We start from the raw sequence: 21427 nt of genomic DNA, 5'->3' as shown, positions 1-21427 counted from the left end.
ACATAGACAGAGAGAGAGACAGAGAGACAGAGAGAGAGAGGGAGGGAGGGAGAGCAAGAGCAAGAGCAGAGAAGAAGGGAGGAGGAGAAAATATAAAATGTACTTCACGGCTGTGACTGCCCCTGCCCCTTTTCCCTCTGTATCTCTCTCCTTCTCTCTCTGTGTCTTTCTCCCTCTTGCGCTTAACTTTTTTCATTATTTTTTTTAATGATTTTGGGAGAGGGGGGGAGAGGGCCATTTGAAACCTGATTGGGTGCTGGAGCATCACACACACACAGGAGCCTGAGGGCAAGAAACTGAGAGAGAGACAGAGAGAGAAGGGATCAGCTGTAGCTTCTCCTAGCGGGACAGACAGACATTTCACTGTAACTGCTCAGCCACACGCCCTCTCCAGTCAGCGCCCTCCCTCGCTAATAGAAAGACCAGATCAGGACTCCAACAGAGAAGAGGAGAGACAGACAGACAGACGGGGCCACAGGACAACTATTTCATCATCATCACTGGTGCTATTCTCTTTTTTGGAAGTGCTTTTGGAGAAATCCTCGTGGAAAAATTCTGCCTTGCCTGGCGTCCATGTTGCAGTGTGGCTGGAGACAAATGGGAACGTAGGAAAACACCATCATCAAATACTTGTCGTCGTCACTATTGGACATCCTGTTTCAAAGTGTTTTATAAGAACCCTTACCTCTGCTGACACCTGGAGCTGACAGGACAGGACAGTATGTCTACTGTAAGGAACCCAGTGTCTATGTGGACCTATATCTTGCTTCTATGGAGCTTCCTGGTTAGTAGGACTTCATCCTGGCCGGCTTCAGAGCAACAGCTACACCATCTCAGCTCCCTCCGCTACGGCTCCGGACCCCCAGCCTCTCCGGCCCTCAACCTCACCCTCTCTGAGAGCGCAGAGTCCAAGGTGGAGCGCCTGGGCCAAGCCTTCAAGAAGAATGTGCGCACGCTCCGGGAGAAGAGCGCACGTCTGGACCTGGTGTTCCTGGTGGACGAGTCTTCCAGCGTGGGGGCCAACAACTTCCTGAGCGAGCTGCGCTTCGTACGGAAGCTCCTCTCGGACTTCCCCGTGGCCCCGGAGGACACGAGGGTCGCCCTGGTTACGTTCTCATCCAAGACCCACGTGGTGACCCGGGTGGATCACGTCAAGGCGCCAAAATCACACCAGCACAAGTGTTCTCTGTTTAACCAGGAGATCCCTGCTATCACCTACAGAGGAGGAGGGACCTATACCAAAGGAGCCTTCCAACGGGCTGCGGTGAGTGTCGATGCGTGTGCGTATGCGTGTCAGTGTGTGTAACCTGGATTCTTGTGTGTGTGTGTGTGTGTGTGTGTGTGTGTGTGTGTGTGTGTGTGTGTGTGTGTGTGTGTGTGTGTGTGTGTGTCTATACCAGATTTGCATGTATGTGGGTTGTGGGTGTGTATCCATCTCAAATTCGACATCACTGATTGAAGTGGATTTAACAGGTGACATCAAGAAGGGATCATAGCTTTCACCTGGGTTCACCTGGTCAACCAATGTTATGGAAAGATCAGGTGTTTCTCATGTTTTGTTCATTCAGTGTATATTATAGTGAGCTATGTCAAGAATCCAATATATACAGGGCTTTCGGAAAGTATTCAGACCCCTGGAACTTTTCCACATTTTGTTACATTACAGGCTTATTCTAAAATTGATTCAATTGTTTTTTTCCCTCATCAATCTTCACACAATGCCCCATAATCAGAAAGCAGAAGCAGGTTTTTAGAAATGTTTGGAAATTAATAAAAATAAAAACGGAAATATGACATTTACATAAGTATTCAGACCCTTTACTCAGTACTTTGTTGAAGCACCTTTGGCAGCGATTACAGCCTTGAGTCTTCTTGGGTATGACGCTACAAGCTTGGCACACCTGTATTTGGGGAGTTTCTCCCATTCTTCTCCACAGATCCTCTCAAGCTCTGTCAGGTTGGAAGGGGAGCGTAGCTGCACAGCTATTTTTAGGTCTCTCCAGAGATGTTCGATCAGGTTCAAGTCCGGGCGGGCCACTCAAGGACATTCAGAGAGTCGATCCTGACTAGTGTCCCTGCCTCTGAAAAACATCCCCACAGCATGATGCTGCCACCACCATGCTTCACCGTAGGGATGTTGCCAGATTTCCTCCGGACGTGACACATTCAGGCCAAGGAGTTCAATCTTGGTTTCATCAGACCGGTGAACCGTCTTTATCATGGTCAGAGTCCTTTAGGTGACTTTTGGCAAACTCCAAGAGGGCTGTCATGTGCCTTTTACTGAGGAGTGGCTTCCATCCGGCCATTCTACCATAAATGCCTGATTGGTGGAGTGCTGCAGAGATGGTTGTCCTTCTGAAAGGTTCTCCCATCTCCAAAGAGGAACTCTGGAGCTTTGTCAGACTAACCACCGGGTTCTTGGTCACCTTCCTGAGCAGGGCCCTTCTCCCCCGCTTGCTCAGTTTGGCCGGGTGGTTAGCTCTAGGAAGAGTCTTGGTGTTTCCAAACCTCTTCCATTTAAGAATGATGGAGGCTACTGTGTTCTTGGGGACCTTCAATGCTGCAGAAATTGTTTGGTACCCTTCCCCAGATCTGTGTCTTGACACAATCCTGTCTCGGAGCTCTACAGACAATGTCTTTGACCTCATTGCTTGGTTTTTGCTCTGACATGCACTGTCAACTGTGGGACCTTATATATACAGGTGTGTGCCTTTCCAAATAATGTCTAATCAATTGAATTTACCACAGGTGGACTCAAATCAAGTTGTAGAAACATCTCAAGAATGATCAATGGAAACAGGATGCACCTGAGCTCAATTTCGAGTCTCATTGCAAAGGTCTGAATACTTATGTAAATAAGGTAATACATTAGCAAAAAAAAAATAATATGTTTTCGCTTTGTCATTATAGAGTATTGTGTGTAGATTGATGAGGAACATGTTTTTATGTAGTCCATTTTAGAATAACGCTGTAACGTAACAAAATGAGAAAAAAGTCAAGGGGTCTGAATACTTTCCGAATGCACTGTACTTATAAAGTGGGTAAAATACTATGTACTGTACAAACAGATGTACAATCTTCATTTGAGTCAGTTTGCTACAGCAGGAAAATAATCCTGCAGCAACAGGAAATGTGAATAATTATTATAATTAATGGATTATAATTAATGGACATTTTTTTCGGGGTTGATACGTTTTTAGTTTTGGGAAATCTAGTCTGACATTTTAAAGTGGAAAATAGAAGCCTTTTTAAACCTTGAATACACTACATTTTTGCATTTCCTGCTGTGCAGAAACATTATCAGCGTCAAAAGATCCTACATCTACAGTGTAGCTGCCTCCAAGGTGCAGGGGGTGGCTGGGGTCCTTGATGATCTTCTTGGACATCCTGTGACACCAGCTGCTGTTGATGTCTTGGAGGGCAGGCAGTGTGCCCCCGATATTGCATTGGGCTGATCGCACCACCTTCCAGAAAGCTCTGCGGTTGATACAGCCCGACAGGATGCTCTCAATGGTGCACCTGCAGTTTGTGAGGGTCTTAGTGGCCCAAGCCAAATTTCTTCAGCCTCTTTAGCTGTTGCACTTTCTTCACTACACTATCTGTGTGAAGGGACCATTTCAAGTCGTCAGTGAACTTGAAGCTTTTGACCCTCTCAACTGCTTCTCTGTGGATGGGGGCGTGCTCTCTCTGCTGTCTCCTGGAGTCCACGATCAGCTCCTTCGTTTTGTTGAAGTTGATGGAGAGGATATTTTCCTGGCACCATTCCGCCAAGGCACTCGCCTCCTCCCTGTAGGCTGTCTCGTCGTTGTTGGTAATCAGGCCTACCACTGTTGTGTTGTCTGCAAACTTGATGATTGAGTTGGAGACGTGCATGGCCACGCAGTCATGGGTGAAGAGAGAGTAAAGGAGGGGGCTGAGCACGCACCCTGTGGGGACTCCGTGTTAAGGATCAGAGTGGCAGAGGTGTTGTTCCCTACCTTCACCAGTTGGGGTCGGCCTGTCCGGAATTCCAGGACCCAGTTGCACAGGCATAGGTTCAGACTCAGGGCCCTGAGCTTAGTGATGATCTTGGAGGGCACCATGGTGTTGAAGGCTGAGCTGTAGTCAATGAACAGCATTCTTACATAGCTATTCCTCTTGTCCAAGTGGGATAGGGCAATGTGTCATCTGTGGATCTTTTGGAGCGGTATGCAAACTGTAGTGGGTCTAGGATGTCAGGTAAGATGGAAGTGATATGATCCTTAACTAGCCTCTCAAAGCACTTAATTATTACTGAAGTGAGTGTTACGGGACAATAGTAATTTAGATCAGTTACCTTCACTTCCTTGTGCACAGGAACGATTGTGGACATCTTGAAACATGTGGGGACAACAGACTGGAATAGTGAAAGATTGAATGTGTCTGTAAACACTCCGGCCAGCTGGTCTGCGCATGCTCTGAGGACGCGGCATGGGATGCTGCCTGGGCCGGCAGCTTTGCGAGGGTTAACACGCTCAAATGTCTTACTCAAGTCAGCCACGGAGATCGGGAACATACAGTCCTCATGAGAAGTGTGGACCCACATCAGCGGCTCTGTGTTGTTTTCCTTAAAGAGGGCGAAGATGGTGTTTAACTTGTCCAGAAGCGAGGCGTCGTGGTTGACTTTCAATTTATAACCCGTAATTGTTTGGGGTTCCTGCCACGTGTCTTGTGTCTGAGCCATTGAATTGCGACTCCACTTTGTCTCTATACTGACGTTTTGCCACTTTGTTTGCCTTACGGAGGTCATAGTTGGTCTGTTTGTAGATGGTCCCAGTCACCTTGCCGTGCCGTGGTTAAATGCAGTGGTTCGCACATTTGGAATTGGGAGACAGAGTGTCTCAGAGTGGGTATTATTGTTATCAATTATAACACTGGAAATTAATAGGATGGTGTAGCTGTTGCTCCAAAGCCGGCCAGGATAAAGTCCTACTAAACAGGAAGCTCCACAGAAGCAAGATACAGGTCCACATTGACACTGGGTTCCATACAGTTGTTGGGGTAGGTTCTTTGTTCCTTGTCAATCATTGGCTTATTGGTGAAATCAGCAATCAGACAATATATTCTTTAAGTATATCAATCAAACCTTTATTAATGCAATTGCAGATGGGAGGTTGACAACAGAAACACAGCACGCATGTGGAAGTTCTGCAAAATAAAACAGGTCAAAGTTGCTTTAATATACTTGCAGTCAACCCCTAGTGATGTAACTGCCTACGTCAACACCTTCTACTCATGAGACCAAGCCCATGCATATACAGTTATACAAACTTGCAGGAGAAAACAATAGTCCAGTGTTTTCTAAAGGCTCAGCCTTAATTTTCCATTCCCGTGTGGTTTACAGTGGTATGTCTGGCTTGTCACTTATCTATTTACTCCCCTGCAGGGGTCTGTGTCTATGTGTCTCTTTTAGCCTTAAGGCGCTTTCTCACAGACACCCTGTTTTGACTGCAATGGCTCACACATGTGCTCAGAACGTTTCTTATAAGAGGCAGAGACTAGAAAATAACTGTGGAACAGTATTTAACCTTATAATGCATATATTGCTAATCTGTGGTCAAGAAACCTATACATGTAGTGGGGAGGGTCTCATAGCCCTTCCCCTTCTATTAATACAACATAAGCATAATACATTATTATAATACATCAATCATTTGGTGCAGCCCTTATCATGACCCCAAGGTGACCCCCATCACAGTAGACATACTGTCCTGTCCTGTCAGCTCCAGGCGTCACCAGAGGAAATATTTCTTATAAAATACATTACAGTAAGTGAGTGTGTGTATGCGCACGTGCATGTATGCGCCCATTAGAGTACCAATGTAAATACCTTTTCCATACTGAAGCCCGGGCCCTCGGAGGCTCTCATGACCGAAAGGTTTTGAACCGTGCCACTGTCTGTGTAATGGTACTGATGTGCAATGACATGTGCATTGTAGTAATTTAGCAGACACTCTTATCCAGAGTGACTTACAGTAGTGTTCATACTGTTGTGTGAGGGTGAAATGAAAAGATCCGTCAAGCAGGCAGGCTGCAGATGTGCAGTGCGTTTTTTTCTCCATAGGTGGTATACATGCCATAGGTTTTGAGCTATCAATGAGGAATAGCAGTAGCGAGGCATGTGAAGGTGAGACAGACAGAGATCTCAGCAGATGTCTACAGATGTCTACAGGACCAGATGGCACCTTACTAATTCACATTGACGTTTACAGTCTGTCTGAGTATGACTAACCCTTGTCTGAGAGAGGAGTGCTGTGTCCCAAATGGCAACCAATTCCCTACGTAGTGCACTACTTTTGACCCGAGCCCTATGGGGAGTCGGGAGCACGATATAGAGCACAGGGAGCCATTTAGGGTGTACTTGAGATGTTGGAAAATAGACCTTCTATGATATATCATCTTTTATCTCTGCTGCTCTTTTATACTGCTACTTCAGCAAGTCCTACTGTCGTTGCCAAGACAGCACAAACAGATTTGGGACTAGGGTAAATTTAGCTAATCCCTCTTTTGGAAAAAGTACTGCTGAATAATGTTTTCCATTATTTAAAAAAAATCTTTAACACCATATAGCATTGTTAAATATGCCCTCGCTAACGGTAATCTGCAAGGGCATCAGGTTGTCACGCTATACAGTTAGCCTAGCAAAGCGTTTGGTAAGGCCTGTGTGTGTGTGTGTGTGTGTGTGTGTGTGTGTGTGTGTGTGTGTGTGTGTGTGTGTGTGTGTGTGTGTGTGTGTGTGTGTAATTGATAATGGATGTAATAACAAAGCCATATTTCATTCCATTGGCCGGTCTGGCTGTTTCTAAGTACTGCAGAAAGCTGGGATCCATTACTGAGAGAGAGAGAGAGAAGGCTTTTCCTGGTCCAGTGTAGAGAACGACAGTGCTGTTCTTCAGGATATTTATCTACATTTTAAGATGACTGTCCAGAGGGAGGAGATAGAGGGATGATTTTTTTCTGGTAGATTTTTCTGTCCGGGTCAACAGGGCTCTTCATCGGGCTCTCTCAAACTGTGCAGAGGGCTGAGAGAGCGATGAGTCGGATGGATACAGAGGGAGTGTGGATGTGCATTTGGAGATAAATGATTATTATTGCACACTGACAGTGGATGTAAGGACCGTGGGGTTTGTTAAGGACATCATCTCATCTCAATTATGGTGGTTCAAGATTTACTATATTTTCAAGTCAGTTTAGTTTATAATAAGTTTAGCTGTTTTCCATTCCATGTGTGTTTGCTTGTGTGTGTGTGTGTGTCAGTGGCGGTCGGTGCCGTTTAAGATGAGGGAGTCTCTACTTTTATCGAATGTAAAAAAAACTCTACACACAGCTTACATCGTTGTCACCATAATACTAATTTTCCCAGTCGGAGCTCAGTTGTCTTAAATGCACTGAAGTCGGAAGTTGGAGATTTCCGAGTTCCCAGTACTAGAGGGGAGATATCTATTAGTACTTGGCTCCACCCCCGAGCCTTATATGGACTTCCTTCCCCAACGAGGCAAGGCTGTGGATCGATAAGCCAAGGTATGCTTGTGGATAAAGGAGGAAGCAGCCTGCACAAAGGGGCAGAGTAGGAGAGAGCCAACTGTGTTATGAAAAGTGGGAGAAGAGAGAGCAATATCTGTGAGATTACCCGTCGTGACCTGGACTGTCGAACTACTGCCCATGTGTACCAGACCGGATTGGCTGAGGACCCGAGTGTGAGGATTACCCCTGGAAAACAGAACGGACAATGAGAACGGCTTGTGGACAGTGAGGTGATTGGTGAATTTCCCCCTCTTCCCCAGTGTACCAAAATCCCTAATAAACTCCCCATTTGCATTCTATTTGTGCTACTGGTGCATGTTTTGTTATTGAACTTGGTGACGTAGAAACCCCACACCCTTGAGCCTGGTACACAACTTTCTGACAAAATTAGAAACGTATAATATCTGAATGTAACGGTCTTCTTGATGAGAAGGAGAGTCGGACCAAAATGCAGCGTGTGGTTTACGATCCATGTTTATTAATAATACGAAACACGAATCTCCAATACAATACTACAAAACAAAACGTAACGGACGTAACGAAAACCTAAACAGCCTATCTGGTGAAAAACACATAGACAGGAACACTCACCCACAAACACACAGTGAAACCCAGGCTACCTAAATATGGTTCCCAATCAGAGACAATGATGAACACCTGCCTCTGATTGAGAACCATATCAGGCCGAACATAGAACTGGACAAACTAGACATGTAACATAGAATGCCCACTCAGATCACACCCTGACCAACCAAAACATAGAAAATACAAAGTAAACTATGGTCAGGGCGTGACAGTACCCCCCCCCCAAGGTGCGGACTCCGGCCGCAAAACCTGAACCTATAGGGGAGGGTCTGGGTGGGCATCTGTCCGCGGTGGCGGCTCTGGCGCTGGACGTGGACCCCACTCCATGACAGTTTTAATCCCCCTCCTAAACGTCCCTAAATAGGTTACCCACCACAATGATAACATGGGACAGAGGGACAGCTCGGGACAGAGGTAACTCGGGACAGATGGGTAGCTCAGCACTGAGAGGAAGCTCAGCACTGAGAAGAAGCTCAGCACTGAGAGGAAGCCCAGGCAGGTAGTAGAAACTACCAGAACCTGGCTGGCTGGCGGTTTCAGCAGATCCTGGTCGACTGGCGGATCTGGGAGAATCTGGTCGACTGGCGGATCTGGGAGAATCTGGTCGACTGGCGGATCTGGGAGAATCTGGTCGACTGGCGGATCTGGGAGAATCTGGTCGACTGGCGGATCTGGGAGAATCTGGTCGACTGGCGGATCTGAGAGAGTCTGGACGACTGGCAGATCTGAGAGAGTCTGGACGACTGGCAGATCTGAGAGAGTCTGGTCGACTGGCAGATCTGGAAGAGTCTGGTCGACTGGCAGATCTGGAAGAGTCTGGTCGACTGGCAGATCTGGAAGAGTCTGGTCGACTGGCAGATCTGGAAGAGTCTGGTCGACTGGCAGATCTGGAAGAGTCTGGACGACTGGCAGATCTGGAAGAGTCTGGACGACTGGCAGATCTGGAAGAGTCTGGACGACTGGCAGATCTGGAAGAGTCTGGACGACTGGCAGATCTGGAAGAGTCTGGACGACTGGCAGATCTGGAAGAGTCTGGACGACTGGCAGATCTGGAAGAGTCTGGTCGACTGGCAGATCTGGAAGAGTCTGGTCGACTGGCAGATCTGGAAGAGTCTGGTCGACTGGCAGATCTGGAAGAGTCTGGTCGACTGGCAGATCTGGAAGAGTCTGGACGACTGGCAGATCTGGAAGAGTCTGGACGACTGGCAGATCTGGAAGAGTCTGGTCGACTGGCAGCTCTGGCTGCTCCATGCTGACTGGCTGCTCCATGATGACTGGTAGCTCTGGCTGCTCCATGCTGACTGGCTGCTCCATGCTGACTGGCAGCTCTGGCTGCTCCATGCTGACTGGCTGCTCCATGCTGACTGGCAGCTCTGGCTGCTCCATGCTGACTGGCTGCTCTGGCTGCTCCATGCTGACTGGCTGCTCCATGCTGACTGGCTGCTCCATGCTGACTGGCGGCCCTGGCTGCTCCATGCTGACTGGCGGCCCTGGCTGCTCCATGCTGACTGGCGGCCCTGGCTGCTCCATGCTGACTGGCGGCCCTGGCTGCTCCATGCTAACTGGCAGCTCTGGCGGCTCCTTGCAGACTGGCAGCTCTGGCGGCTCCTTGCAGACTGGCAGCTCTGGCGGCATCCTGCAGACAGGCAGCTCTGGCGGCTCCTTGCAGACTGGCAGCTCCATGCAGACTGGCAGCTCTATGCAGACTGGCAGCTCCATGCAGACTGGCAGCTCCTTGCAGACTGGCAGCTCCTTGCAGACTGGCAGCTCCTTGCTAACTGGCAGCTCTATGCTAACTGGCAGCTCTATGCTAACTGGCAGCTCTATGCTAACTGGCAGCTCTATGTTAACTGGCAGTTCTGAACAGGCGGGAGACTCCGGCAGCGCTGTAGAGAAGGAAGGCTCTAACAGCGCTAAACAGGCGGGAGACTCCGACAGCGCTGGAGAGGAGGAGGGCTCCGACAGCGCTGGACAGGCGAGGCGCACTGTAGGCCTGATGCGTGGTGCTGGCACTGGTGGTACTGGGCCAAGGACACGCACAGGAAGCCTGGTGCGGGGAGCTGCTACCGGAGGGCTGGGGTGTGGAGGTGGTACTGGAAAAACCGGACCGTGCAGGCGCACTGGAGCTCTTGAGCACCGAGCCTGCCCAACCTTACCTGGTTGAATGCTCACGGTCGCCCTGCCAGTGCGGCGAGGTGGAATAGCCCGCACTGGGCTATGCAGGCGAACCGGAGACACCGAGCGCAAGGCTGGTGCCATGTAAGCCGGCCCAAGGAGACGCACTGGGGACCAGCTGCGTAGAGCCGGCTTCATGGCATTAGGCTCGACGCTCAATCTAGCCCGGCAGACACGCGGAGCTGGAATATACCGCACCGGGCTATGCACCCGCACTGGAGACACCGTGCGCACCACTGCATAACACGGTGCCTGTCCGGTCTCTCTAGCCCCCCGGTAAGCACAGGGAGTTTGCGCAGGTCTCCTACCTGGCGTAGCCATACTCCCTGTTAGCCCCCCCCCAAGAAATTTTTGGGGCTGCCTCTCGGGCTTCCTTGCCAGTCGTGTTCCCTCATATCGCCGGCTCCTCTCTCCGGCTGCCTCTGCTCTCCTAAGTGCCTCCACCTGTTCCCATGGGAGGCGATCTCTTCCAGCCAGTATCTCCTCCCAAGTGTAACAGCCCTTGCCATCCAAAACGTCCTCCCATGTCCATTCCTCTTTACGCTGCTGTTGCTGCCTGTTGACACGCTGCTTGGTCCGTTGGTGGTGGGTGATTCTGTAACGGTCTTCTTGATGAGAAGGAGAGTCGGACCAAAATGCAGCGTGTGGTTTACGATCCATGTTTATTAATAATACGAAACACGAATCTCCAATACAATACTACAAAACAAAACGTAACGGACGTAACGAAAACCTAAACAGCCTATCTGGTGAAAAACACATAGACAGGAACACCCACAAACACACAGTGAAACCCAGGCTACCTAAATATGGTTCCCAATCAGAGACAATGATGAACACCTGCCTCTGATTGAGAACCATATCAGGCCGAACATAGAACTGGACAAACTAGACATGTAACATAGAATGCCCACTCAGATCACACCCTGACCAACCAAAACATAGAAAATACAAAGTAAACTATGGTCAGGGCGTGACACTGAAAATGTAGCTAGCTAGATTCCCTCTCTGTCATTGATGCCATGGCTGCCCTTAGCTTGAATATGTAATCCAGTGACAGGTGTTTTATACAACAGCCTTCTGTGTTCTCTTTTCAAAGCCCTCTGCATATTTGCAATCAAACGCCAGAATTTCTCCATCTCCTTAGCTATCATACTCTACTTCCACCAGGCATTCCACTGATTTAAAAACTCAAAGAACTTCTTCCGTGACAACAACACTGTTGATCTCCGTTTCAGAAGACTCTATAATGCCTGGTTCAATGAAAATGTTTTTACTTAACCTCTCTAGGCTAGGGGGCGGTATTTTCACGTCCGGATGAAAAGCGTGCCCAAAGTAAACTGCCTGCTACTCAGGCCCAGAAGCTAGGATATGCATATTATTAGTATTGCATTCTTAGTATTTTTAGTAGTGCATTCTTAGTATTATTAGTACTTGGATAGAAAACACTCTGAAGTTTCTAAAGCTGTTTGAATGATGTCTGTGAGTATAACAGAACTTATTTGGCAGGCGAAACCCTGAGGACAAACCATCCAGGAAATGTACTTTTTTGAGGTGACAGTGTTTTAAATGGGTTTCTATGTGGATCTAGATTTCTAAGGCACTTGCTTGCAGTTCCTATTGCTTCCACTGGATGTCAACAGTCTTTAGAAATTGGTTAATGTTTTTCCTTTGTGTAATGAAGAAGTAGGGCTGTTCAGAATGAGGGTCGAGTCTAGTGTACTGTTGTGGTTGGGGCGAGCGACCTGAAAGTTCGCTCCACTTTGCTTTTATCCGCTATTGAAAGCAGTTTATCCCGTCTTAAATTTTATCAGTAATTTACATGAAAAAATACCTAAAGTTGTATTAGGAAAGTTGTTTGAAATGTTTGGACAAAGATTACAGGTAACTAATTAGATATTTTGTAGTCATGTTGCGCGAGTTGGAACCAGTGTTTTTCTGAATCAAACGTGCCAAATAATGGACATTTTGGAGATATAACGACGGAATTAGTCGAACAAAAGGACCATTTGTGATGTTTATGGAACATATTGGAGTGCCAACAGAAGAAGCTCTTCAAAGGTAAGGCATAAATTATATTGTTATTTCTGAGTTTTGTGTCACGTCTGGCGGGATGAAATATGATTGTTTGTGTTTGTTTGTTGGGGTGCTGTCCTCAGATAAATGCATGGTTTGCTTTCACCGTAAAGCCTTTTTGAAATATGACACCATGGCTGGATTAACAAGAAGTTAAGCTTTAGTTTGACATATTGCATGTGTATTTTCAAGAATGTTAAATATTTACAATTCTGTAGTTTGAATTTGGCACCCTTCACTTTCATTGGATGTTGGTCAGGTGGGATGGTAGCGTCTTATCTAGCCTAGAGAGGTTAAATCAGGGATTTCCTCATTGTCTGATTCATTTTCAGAGTCAGAGAGAGTCACCATGGCACGATCATCCTCTAGAAAGTGGAGAGCAGTAGCAACACCTTTGCAGTTCTTAAGGATATTTTCAAAAAATCTGCGGTAGGAAAGATTACCTACACATGCAGAACAGCTCATGTTATAGACAGAAGTATGCTACATGGCTGACCAATCTGAACTAATCTCTCGGCATGTCCAGCCCATCCATTATCTCAGGCAATCATGGCTAGCGGGAAGGTTCCTGACTTTTTCCATGGCTAAATCAACTAGGCTTGTAATTTAACAATTGTATCTGTATTTACAGATGGCATGCAAGTTTATTATTAAGGCACATAAAAGTTCACATGTTCAAGAAGCCCAAAAAATGCATTTTGATAAAAAAAATACATATTTACATTCAAATACTGTACCTCTCCTGTACGACATACGCCTAGTTTCCTTAAATGAGTCACATATTAACTTCATAGTCTACTAGCTACTAGAACTAACACATTAGTAAACCTGCCAAAATCATGCGGTACAGTGTACAGTGTACAGCAGAAAACAGTTTAGCAGTTCCACCAGAGTGTACCGGTGACAGTAATATAATAATAAAACCAAAAGCTTACCTTGACTTGGATGAGTTCTAGTGTAGGATAATCATAGCCAGCTAGCTAACCTACCTAACCTATACACGTCACTTCCTGTTGTACGCGGAATGAGGCAGAGCTCAGTTTGTCGTTTTGAAAGTTTATTGAAAAATGTCTTAGTAGTGAGCTACCTTTTGAGTTTGGATCCTGCGATGCGGTTGGCATCAGTTCCTGGGACTGTGACTATCTGTCCAGTGATCCTGCCAACCAAGGCCGGGTCTTGAGGAGCTGTTTGGCGTAGCAATTAGCCTAGCTGCTAGCTAGCTGTCTATCAAGCTAGCAGGGTTTTCGCGAGGAATGCAGCCTGCAATGCGGTTGGCCATTGTGGCTGGGACCGCGGATTGCCCAGGGCTTGTGGCTGTCTAGATCCCTGCTGTTTGTTGTTTTCAATCTTCCCTGTGACCTGCCCTGTCTGGAACTGCTATGTTGCTACCATGACAAACACCAAAGCCACTGAGAGAAACGTTGAGGGCAGTGGTGTCTCTCTATCACAGGTGAAGGATATTTTAAACAAACAAAAAAAGTTTGACAAGCAGTTGTTAGAACAACAAGAAAATAACTTTAAGTGTTTCATCCAAATACTGGTGGAGTCAACTAATAAAATAATGGACAACCTGACCAGAGATGTCCAGGACCTGAAGAACAGTTTGCAGTTCTCCCAGGGTCAGCTCAATGAGTTTAAACAGGAGAACGACAAGATGACAGCAATCTGTAAGTCATTGAGAGAGGACATCAGTTCTATATGTGAATCCATGATAACAATGACAGAGAAATCAGATTATCTCGAGGGGCAATCGAGGCGGAACAACATGGCTATGAACGGAATTGCAGAATCTCCACATGAGACCTGGACGGGATATAAGGACAAAGTGAGGGAAATGATCTCGGAGAAACTGAAGATGGACCACAGGAAGATTGAGGTGGGGCACGTCCACAGAACTGGAAAACCTACCACCGGACCAGGTGACAGGCCAAGGCCGATTAGTGGTCAAGTTCCTGAGGTTCAAGGACAAGGTAGCTGTTCTGGAAAGAGCCAACACTTGAGAGGAATGTATATCTTCCTCAAGGAGGACTATCCGGAAGCTGTGTGCAAGAAGAGGAAAGAACTTGCAGCCATGAAAGCGTGTGGTGACATTGCTTAATTAAATCTACTACATCTAATTTGACAGGCTCATTGTCCACCCTCCCTCCTAAAAGACTGGAAGGGATGAGGGAGCCAAGCCTATGGGTTTGTAGTTTCAACCCCGCTGCACACACACACTTACACACATCAACTGATTAATGGTCTGGTGAATGTAAATTTATTTTCTTGCTTTGTTTACTCTTTTCCATATTATGTCTATCTCTGATAAGCTACCCAGAAAAGGAATGAAAATAGTCCATATTAGTATATGTAGCCTTAGAACTAAGGTTAACTTCTTGGCGCACCCATCCCGTTAGTGGGATCATTTTCGTCAACATCCACTGAATTGCAGAGCGCCAAATTCAAATTAAATTACTAAAATATTTAATTTTCATGAAATCACAAGTGCAATATAGAATAACACAGCTTAGCTTGTTGTTAATCCACCTGCTGTGTCAGATTTCAAAAAAGCTTTACAGCAAAAGCTATCCAAGCGTTTATGTTAGGACATCTCTCTCAGCAGACAAAACATTACAAACAGCTAGCAGCAAAGTAGATTGGTCACGAAAGTCAGAAAAGCGATAAAATTAATCACTTACCTTTGATGATCTTCGGATGTTTGCACTCACGAGACTCCCAGTTACACAATGAATGTTCCTTTTGTTCGATAAAGATTATTTTTATATCCAAAATTCCTCCATTTGGTTGACGCGTTTTGTTCAGAAATCCACAGGCTCGAGCGGTCACAACGGGGCAGACGAAAATTCCAAATAGTATCCGTAAAGTTTGTAGAAACATGTCAAACGTTTTTTATAATCAATCCACAGGTTGTTTTTACAATGAATAATCGATAATATTTCAACCAGACCGTAGCTTTTTCAATAGGAGAGAGAGAGAGAAAATGTCTGCTCCAAGCTGTTGCGCATGCAAAACTCTGCTGGCACCGAGCCATCCACTGGCGCGAAGTGATCGTCATTTTTCAGAATAAAAGCTTGAAACCATATCTAAAGACTGTTCACAGCATGTGGAAACCATAGAGAAAGGAATCTGGTTGATATCCCTTTAAATGCAGGGAAGGCATGCAATGGAACAGAGAGGTTTCAGGAAAAACAGCACTTCCTGGTTGGATTTCCCTCAGATTTTCGCCTGCAATATCAGTTCTGTTACACTCACAGATAATATTTTGACAGTTTTGGAAACTTTAGAGTGTTTTCTATCCTAATCTGACAATTATACGCATATTCTAGATTCTGGGCCTGAGGAATAGGCAGTTTAATTTGGGTACGTTTTTCCATCCAAACATCAAAATACTGCCCCCTACACTCAAGAGGTTAATGAAATCAATAACTTGCTAAAATCAGATACCATTCATACAGTATATTAGATATTTCATATCAAATCAAATCAAATGTTATTTGTCACGTACACATGGTTAGCAGATGTTAATGTGAGTGTAGCGAAATGCTTGTGCTTCTAGTTCCGACAATGCAGTATTAACCAACGAGTAATCTAACCTAACAATTTCACAACAACTACCTTATACACACAAGTGTAAAGGGATGAAGAATATGTACATAAAAATATATGAATGAGTGATGGTACAGAACGGCATAGGCAAGATTCAGTAGATGGTATAGAGTACAGTATATACATATGAGATGAGTAATGTAGGGTATGTAAACATATAAAAGTGGCATTGTTTAAAGTGGCTATTGATACATGTATTACATAAAGATGGCAAAATGCAGTAGATGGTATAGAGTATAGTATATACATATGAGATGAGTAATGTAGGGTATGTAAACATTATAAAGTTATTAAGTGACATTGTTTAAAGTGGCTAGTGATACATTTTTAAATACATTTTTCCATTACTAAAGTGGCTGGAGTTGAGTCAGTATGTTGGCAGCAGCCACTCAATGTTAGTGGTGGCTGTTTAACAGTCTGATGGCCTTGAGATAGAAGCTGTTTTTCAGCCTCTCGGTCCCTGCTTTGATGCACCTGTACTGACCTCGCCTTCTGGATGATAGTGGGGTGAACAGGCAGTGGCTCGGTGGTTGTTGTCCTTGATGATCTTTATGGCCTTCATGTGACATCGGGTGGTGTAGGTGTCCTGGAGGGCAGGTAGTTTGCCCCCGGTGATGTGTTGTGCAGACCTCACTACCCTCTGGAGAGCCTTACGGTTGTGGGCAGAGCAATTGCCGTACCAGGCGGTGATACAGCCCGACAGGATGCTCTCGATTGTGCATCTGTAAAAGTTTGTGAGTGCTTTTGGTGACAAGCCAAATTTCTACAGTCTCCTGAGGTTGAAGAGGCGCTGCTGCGCCTTCTTCACCACGCTGTCTGTGTGGGTGGACCAATTCAGTTTGTCCGTGATGTGTACGCCGAGGAACTTAAAACTTACTATCCTCTCCATTACTGTCCTGTCGATGTGGTTTGGGGGGTGCTCTGCTGTTTCCTGAAGTCCACGATCATCTCCTTTGTTTCGTTGACGTTGAGTGTGAGGTTATTTTCCTGACACCACACTCCGAGGGCCCTCACCTCCTCCCTGTAGGCGTCTCGTCGTTGTTGGTAATCAAGCCTACCACTGTAGTGTCGTCTGCAAACTTGATGATTGATTTGGAGGCGTGGCATGGCCACGCAGTCGTGGGTGAACAGGGAGTACAGGAGAGGGCTCAGAACGCACCCTTGTGGGGCCCCAGTGTTGAGGATCAGCGGGGTGGAGATGTTGTTACCTGCCCTCACCACCTGGGGGCGGCCCGTCAGGAAGTCCAGTACCCAGTTGCACAGGGCGGGGTCGAGACCCAGGGTCTCGAGCTTGATGATGAGTTTGGAGGGTACAATGGTGTTAAATGCTGAGCTGTAGTCGATGAACAGCATTCTCACATAGGTATTCCTCTTGTCCAGATTGGTTAGGGCAGTGTGCAGTGTGGTTGCGATTGCGTCATCTGTGGACCTATTGGGGCGGTAAGCAAATTGGAGTGGGTCTAGGGTGTCAGGTAGGGTGGAGGTGATATGGTCCTTTACTAGTCTCTCAAAGCACTTCATGATGACGGAAGTGAGTGCTACGGGGCGATAGTTGTTTAGCTCAGTTACCTTAGCTTTCTTGGGAACAGGAACAATGGGGGCCCTCTCAAAGCATGTGGGAACAGCAGACTGGGATAAGGATTGATTGAATATGTCCGTAAACACACCAGCCAGCTGGTCTGCGCATGCTCTGAGGACGCGGCTGGGGATGCCGTCTGGGCCTGCAGCCTTGTGAGGGTTAACACGTTTAAATGTTTTACTCACGTTGGCTCCAGTGAAGAAGAGTCCGCAGGTTTTGGTAGCGGGCCGTGTCAGTGGCACTGTATTGTCCTCAAAGCAAGCAAAGAAGTTGTTTAGTCTGTCTGGGAGCAAGACATCGCGAGGGGTCTGGTTTTCTTTTTGTAATCCGTGATTGACTGTAGACCCTGCCACATACCTCTTGTGTCTGAGCCGTTGAATTGCGACTCTACTTTGTCTCTATACTGACGCTTAGCTTGTTTGATTGACTTGCGGAGGGAATAGCTACACTGTTTTTATTCGGTCATGTTTCCGGTCACCTTGCACTGGTTAAAAGCAGTGGTTCACGCTTTCAGTTTCGCGCGAATGCTGCTATCAATCCACGGTTTCTGGTTTGGGAATGTTTTAACAGTTGCTGTGGGTACGACATCGCCGATGCACTTGCTAATAAATTTGCTCACCGAATCAGCGTATTCATCAATGTTGTTGTTTGACGCAATGCGGAACATATCCCAATCCACGTGATCGATGCAATCTTGAAGCGTGGAATCAGATTGGTCGGACCAGCGTTGAACAGACCTCCTGTTTTAGTCTCTGTCTATAGGCCGGGAGCAACAAAATGGAGTCGTGGTCAGCTTTTCCAAAATTTCTGAGATTCACGTAGACAATTAATTTAATGATACAGCAGTAGCAATTCAAGGATATAACATCTGTAGAAGAGACAGGAATGCTTATGAGGAGGTGTTGCTGTATATTTTCTGAGCAATATCCCTGTAATGCTTTGATAAAATCTTATGTCAAGTGTTATTGAAGTGTTGTGGTTGCAGGTTCACTTGGCACATCTAAAGCCTTTTCTTTAGGGGTGTTGCTATAGGCCACCAAGTGCTAACAGGCAGTATCTAAATAATATGTGAAATGCTTGATAGTGTATGTGATGTAAACAGAGAGGTCTACTTTTTTGGGGACCTGAATATTAACTGGCTTTCATCAAGCTGTCTGCTCAAGAGGAAGCTTCTCACTCTAACCAGTGCCTGTAATCTGGTTCAGGTTATTAATCACCCTACCAGGGTGTTTACCAACACTACAGAAACAAGATCATCCACATGTATTGATCACATTTTTACTAATACTGTAGAACTTTGTTCTAAAGCTGTGTCTGTACCCATTGGATGCAGTGACCACAATATAGTGGCTACATCCAGGAAGCCAAAGTTCCGAAAGCTGGGCCTAAAATAGTGTATAAGAGTTCATACAAAATATTATGCTGTGACTCTTATGTGGATAATGTTCAAAATATTTGTTGGTCTGATGTGATTAATAAGGAGCCTCCAAATGCTGCACTTGATGAATCTATGAAATTGTTATTCAATGATAAACATGCACCTGTTAAGAAACTGACTGTTAGAACTGCTACGGCTCCATGGATTCATGAGGAATTGAAAAACTGTATGGTTGAAAGAGATGGGGTAAAAGGAGTGGATAATAAGTTTGGCTGCACATCTGACTGGCTGACTTACTGCGAATTGAGAAATTATGTGAATAAAGTCAACCAAAAGAAGAAGAAACTGCATTATGAAGCCAAGATCAATGATATAAAGAATGATGGGGGGGGGGGAAACCTTGGAGTACTTTAAATGAAATTATGGGCAGAAAGACATATTCAACTCCATCTTTCATCAAATCAGATGGCTTATTCATCACAAAACCATTTGATGTTGCCAATTATTTTAATGATTACTTCATTGGCACAGTGGGCAACCTTAGGCAGGAAATGCCAACAACGAACAGTGAGCCATTGTTCTCGTGCATAAAAAAAACAGATAACGAAAGAAATGCATTGCAAGTTAGAATTTTGTAAAGTTAGTGTTGGAGAGGTGGAAGAATTGTTGTTATTGATCAATAATGACAAACCTCCTGGCATTGACAACTTAGATGGAAAGCTACTGAGGATGGTAGCTGACTCTATAGCAACTCCCTTTCTGTCATATCTTTAATCTGATCCTCGAGGAAAGTCTTTGTCCTCAGGCCTGGAGGGAAGCCAAGAGTGGTAAAGCAGCCTTTACTGGTTCTAACAGCAGACCTATCAGCTTGCTGCCAGCTCTTAGCAAACGGTTGGAATAAAATGGTGTTTGACCAAATACAATGCTATTTCTCCGTAAACAAATTAACAACAGACTTATAGAGAAGGGCACTCAACATGTACTGCACTGACAGAAATGTTTGATGATTGGTTGAAAGAAATTGATAATAAGAAGATTGTGGGAGCTGTATTGTCTTGTGGGAGCTGCCTTTGATTTTATTGATCATAACCTATTATTGAGAAAACGTATGTGTTATGGCTTTTCAACCTCTAACATGGATTCAGAGCTATCTACTGTATCTAATTGAACTGAGAGGGTTTTCTTTAATGGAAGCTTCTCTATTGTCAAACATGTAAAGTGCGTTGTACCGCAGGGAAGCTCTCTAGGCCTTCTACTATTTTCTATTTTTACCAGTGACCTACCACTGGAATTAAACAAAGCATGATCATGTGTGTCTATGTCTGCTGATGATTCAACTATATACACATCAGCAACCACAGCTAATGAAGTCACTGAAACCCTTAACAAGGAGTTGCAGTCTGTTTTGGAATGGGTGACCAGAAATAAACTGGTCCTGAACATCTATTAAACTAAGAGCATTGTATTTGATGCAAATCATTCCCGAAGTTCTAGACTTCATTTGAATCTGGTAATGAATGGTGTGGCTGTTGAACAAGTTGAGGCGACTTACTTGGCGTTACCTTAGATTGTAAACTGTCATGGTCAAAACATATAGAGTCAATGGTTGTGAAGATGGGGAGAGTTCTGTCCTGTAATAAAGAGATGCTCTGCTTTTATGACACCGCACTCCACAAAGCAGGCTCTAGTTTTGTCTTGTCTTGATTATTGTCCAGTCGTGTGGTCGAGTGCTGCAAGGAAAGACCTGGTTAAGCTGTAGCTGGCCCAGAACAGAGCAGCACGTCTTGCTCTTCATTGTTCTCAGAGGGCTAATACAAATACTATGCATGCCAGTCTCCCTTGGCTAAGAGTTGTGGAGAGACTGACTGCATCACTTCTTCTTTTTATAAGAAACATTAATGTGTTGAAAATTCATGTAGTGATATGTAGGCTACGTGTGCCATTTTTTTAAACCTTTATTTAACTCGACAAGTCAGTTAAGAACAAATTCTTATTTACAATGACGGCCTACACCAGGCAAACCCGAACGATGCTGGGACAATTGTTCTGTCCTTGTCTATTAATGTTCTGTATTATGTCATGTTTCATGTTTTATGTGGACCCCAGGATGAGTAGCTTCTGCTTTCGCAACAGCTAACGGGGATCCTAACAAAATACCTATACTAAATACCGAACATAGCATCCCTCTCTGCCCGAGCCAGGTGTTTGAATAGGCTAAACTACCTAGCTGCATTCGCTATCTAAATGAAAGTGAAAGAAAATACAATGAAATATCTCTTTCTTTCCCTCTCTGTCTCTCTCTCTTGCTTCTCCTTCATTTTTGAAGAAACAAATGTGTCTTTCTCTCTCTTTGAGTCAACTACTCACAACATGTTATGCACTGCAGTGCTAGCTAACTGTAGCTTATGCTTTCAGCACTAGACTCATTCTCTGATCCTTTGAGTGGGTGGACAACATGCAAATTCATGCTGCAAGAGTTCTGATAG

At 45.5% G+C, this 21427-nt stretch overlaps 1 protein-coding gene across 2 annotated transcripts in view; it reads left to right on the top strand.

The window, feature by feature from the left end:
* The first annotated feature begins 509 nt into the window (after nt 1-509).
* The window catches only part of LOC139378911 (sushi, von Willebrand factor type A, EGF and pentraxin domain containing 1), a 132821-nt gene continuing 111903 nt past the window's right edge, over nt 510-21427 (top strand). For both annotated transcript variants that reach the window (XM_071121513.1, XM_071121514.1), the window contains exon 1: nt 510-1264. In XM_071121513.1, coding sequence (XP_070977614.1) covers nt 722-1264 — 543 coding nt within the window. In that variant the 5' untranslated portion in view covers nt 510-721. The remainder of the gene's footprint in view (nt 1265-21427) is intronic.

This window comes from Oncorhynchus clarkii, chromosome 21 (assembly GCF_045791955.1).
Source record: "Oncorhynchus clarkii lewisi isolate Uvic-CL-2024 chromosome 21, UVic_Ocla_1.0, whole genome shotgun sequence".
Lineage (NCBI taxonomy): Eukaryota > Metazoa > Chordata > Actinopteri > Salmoniformes > Salmonidae > Oncorhynchus > Oncorhynchus clarkii.
This window is presented reverse-complemented; position numbering and strand designations above follow the sequence as displayed.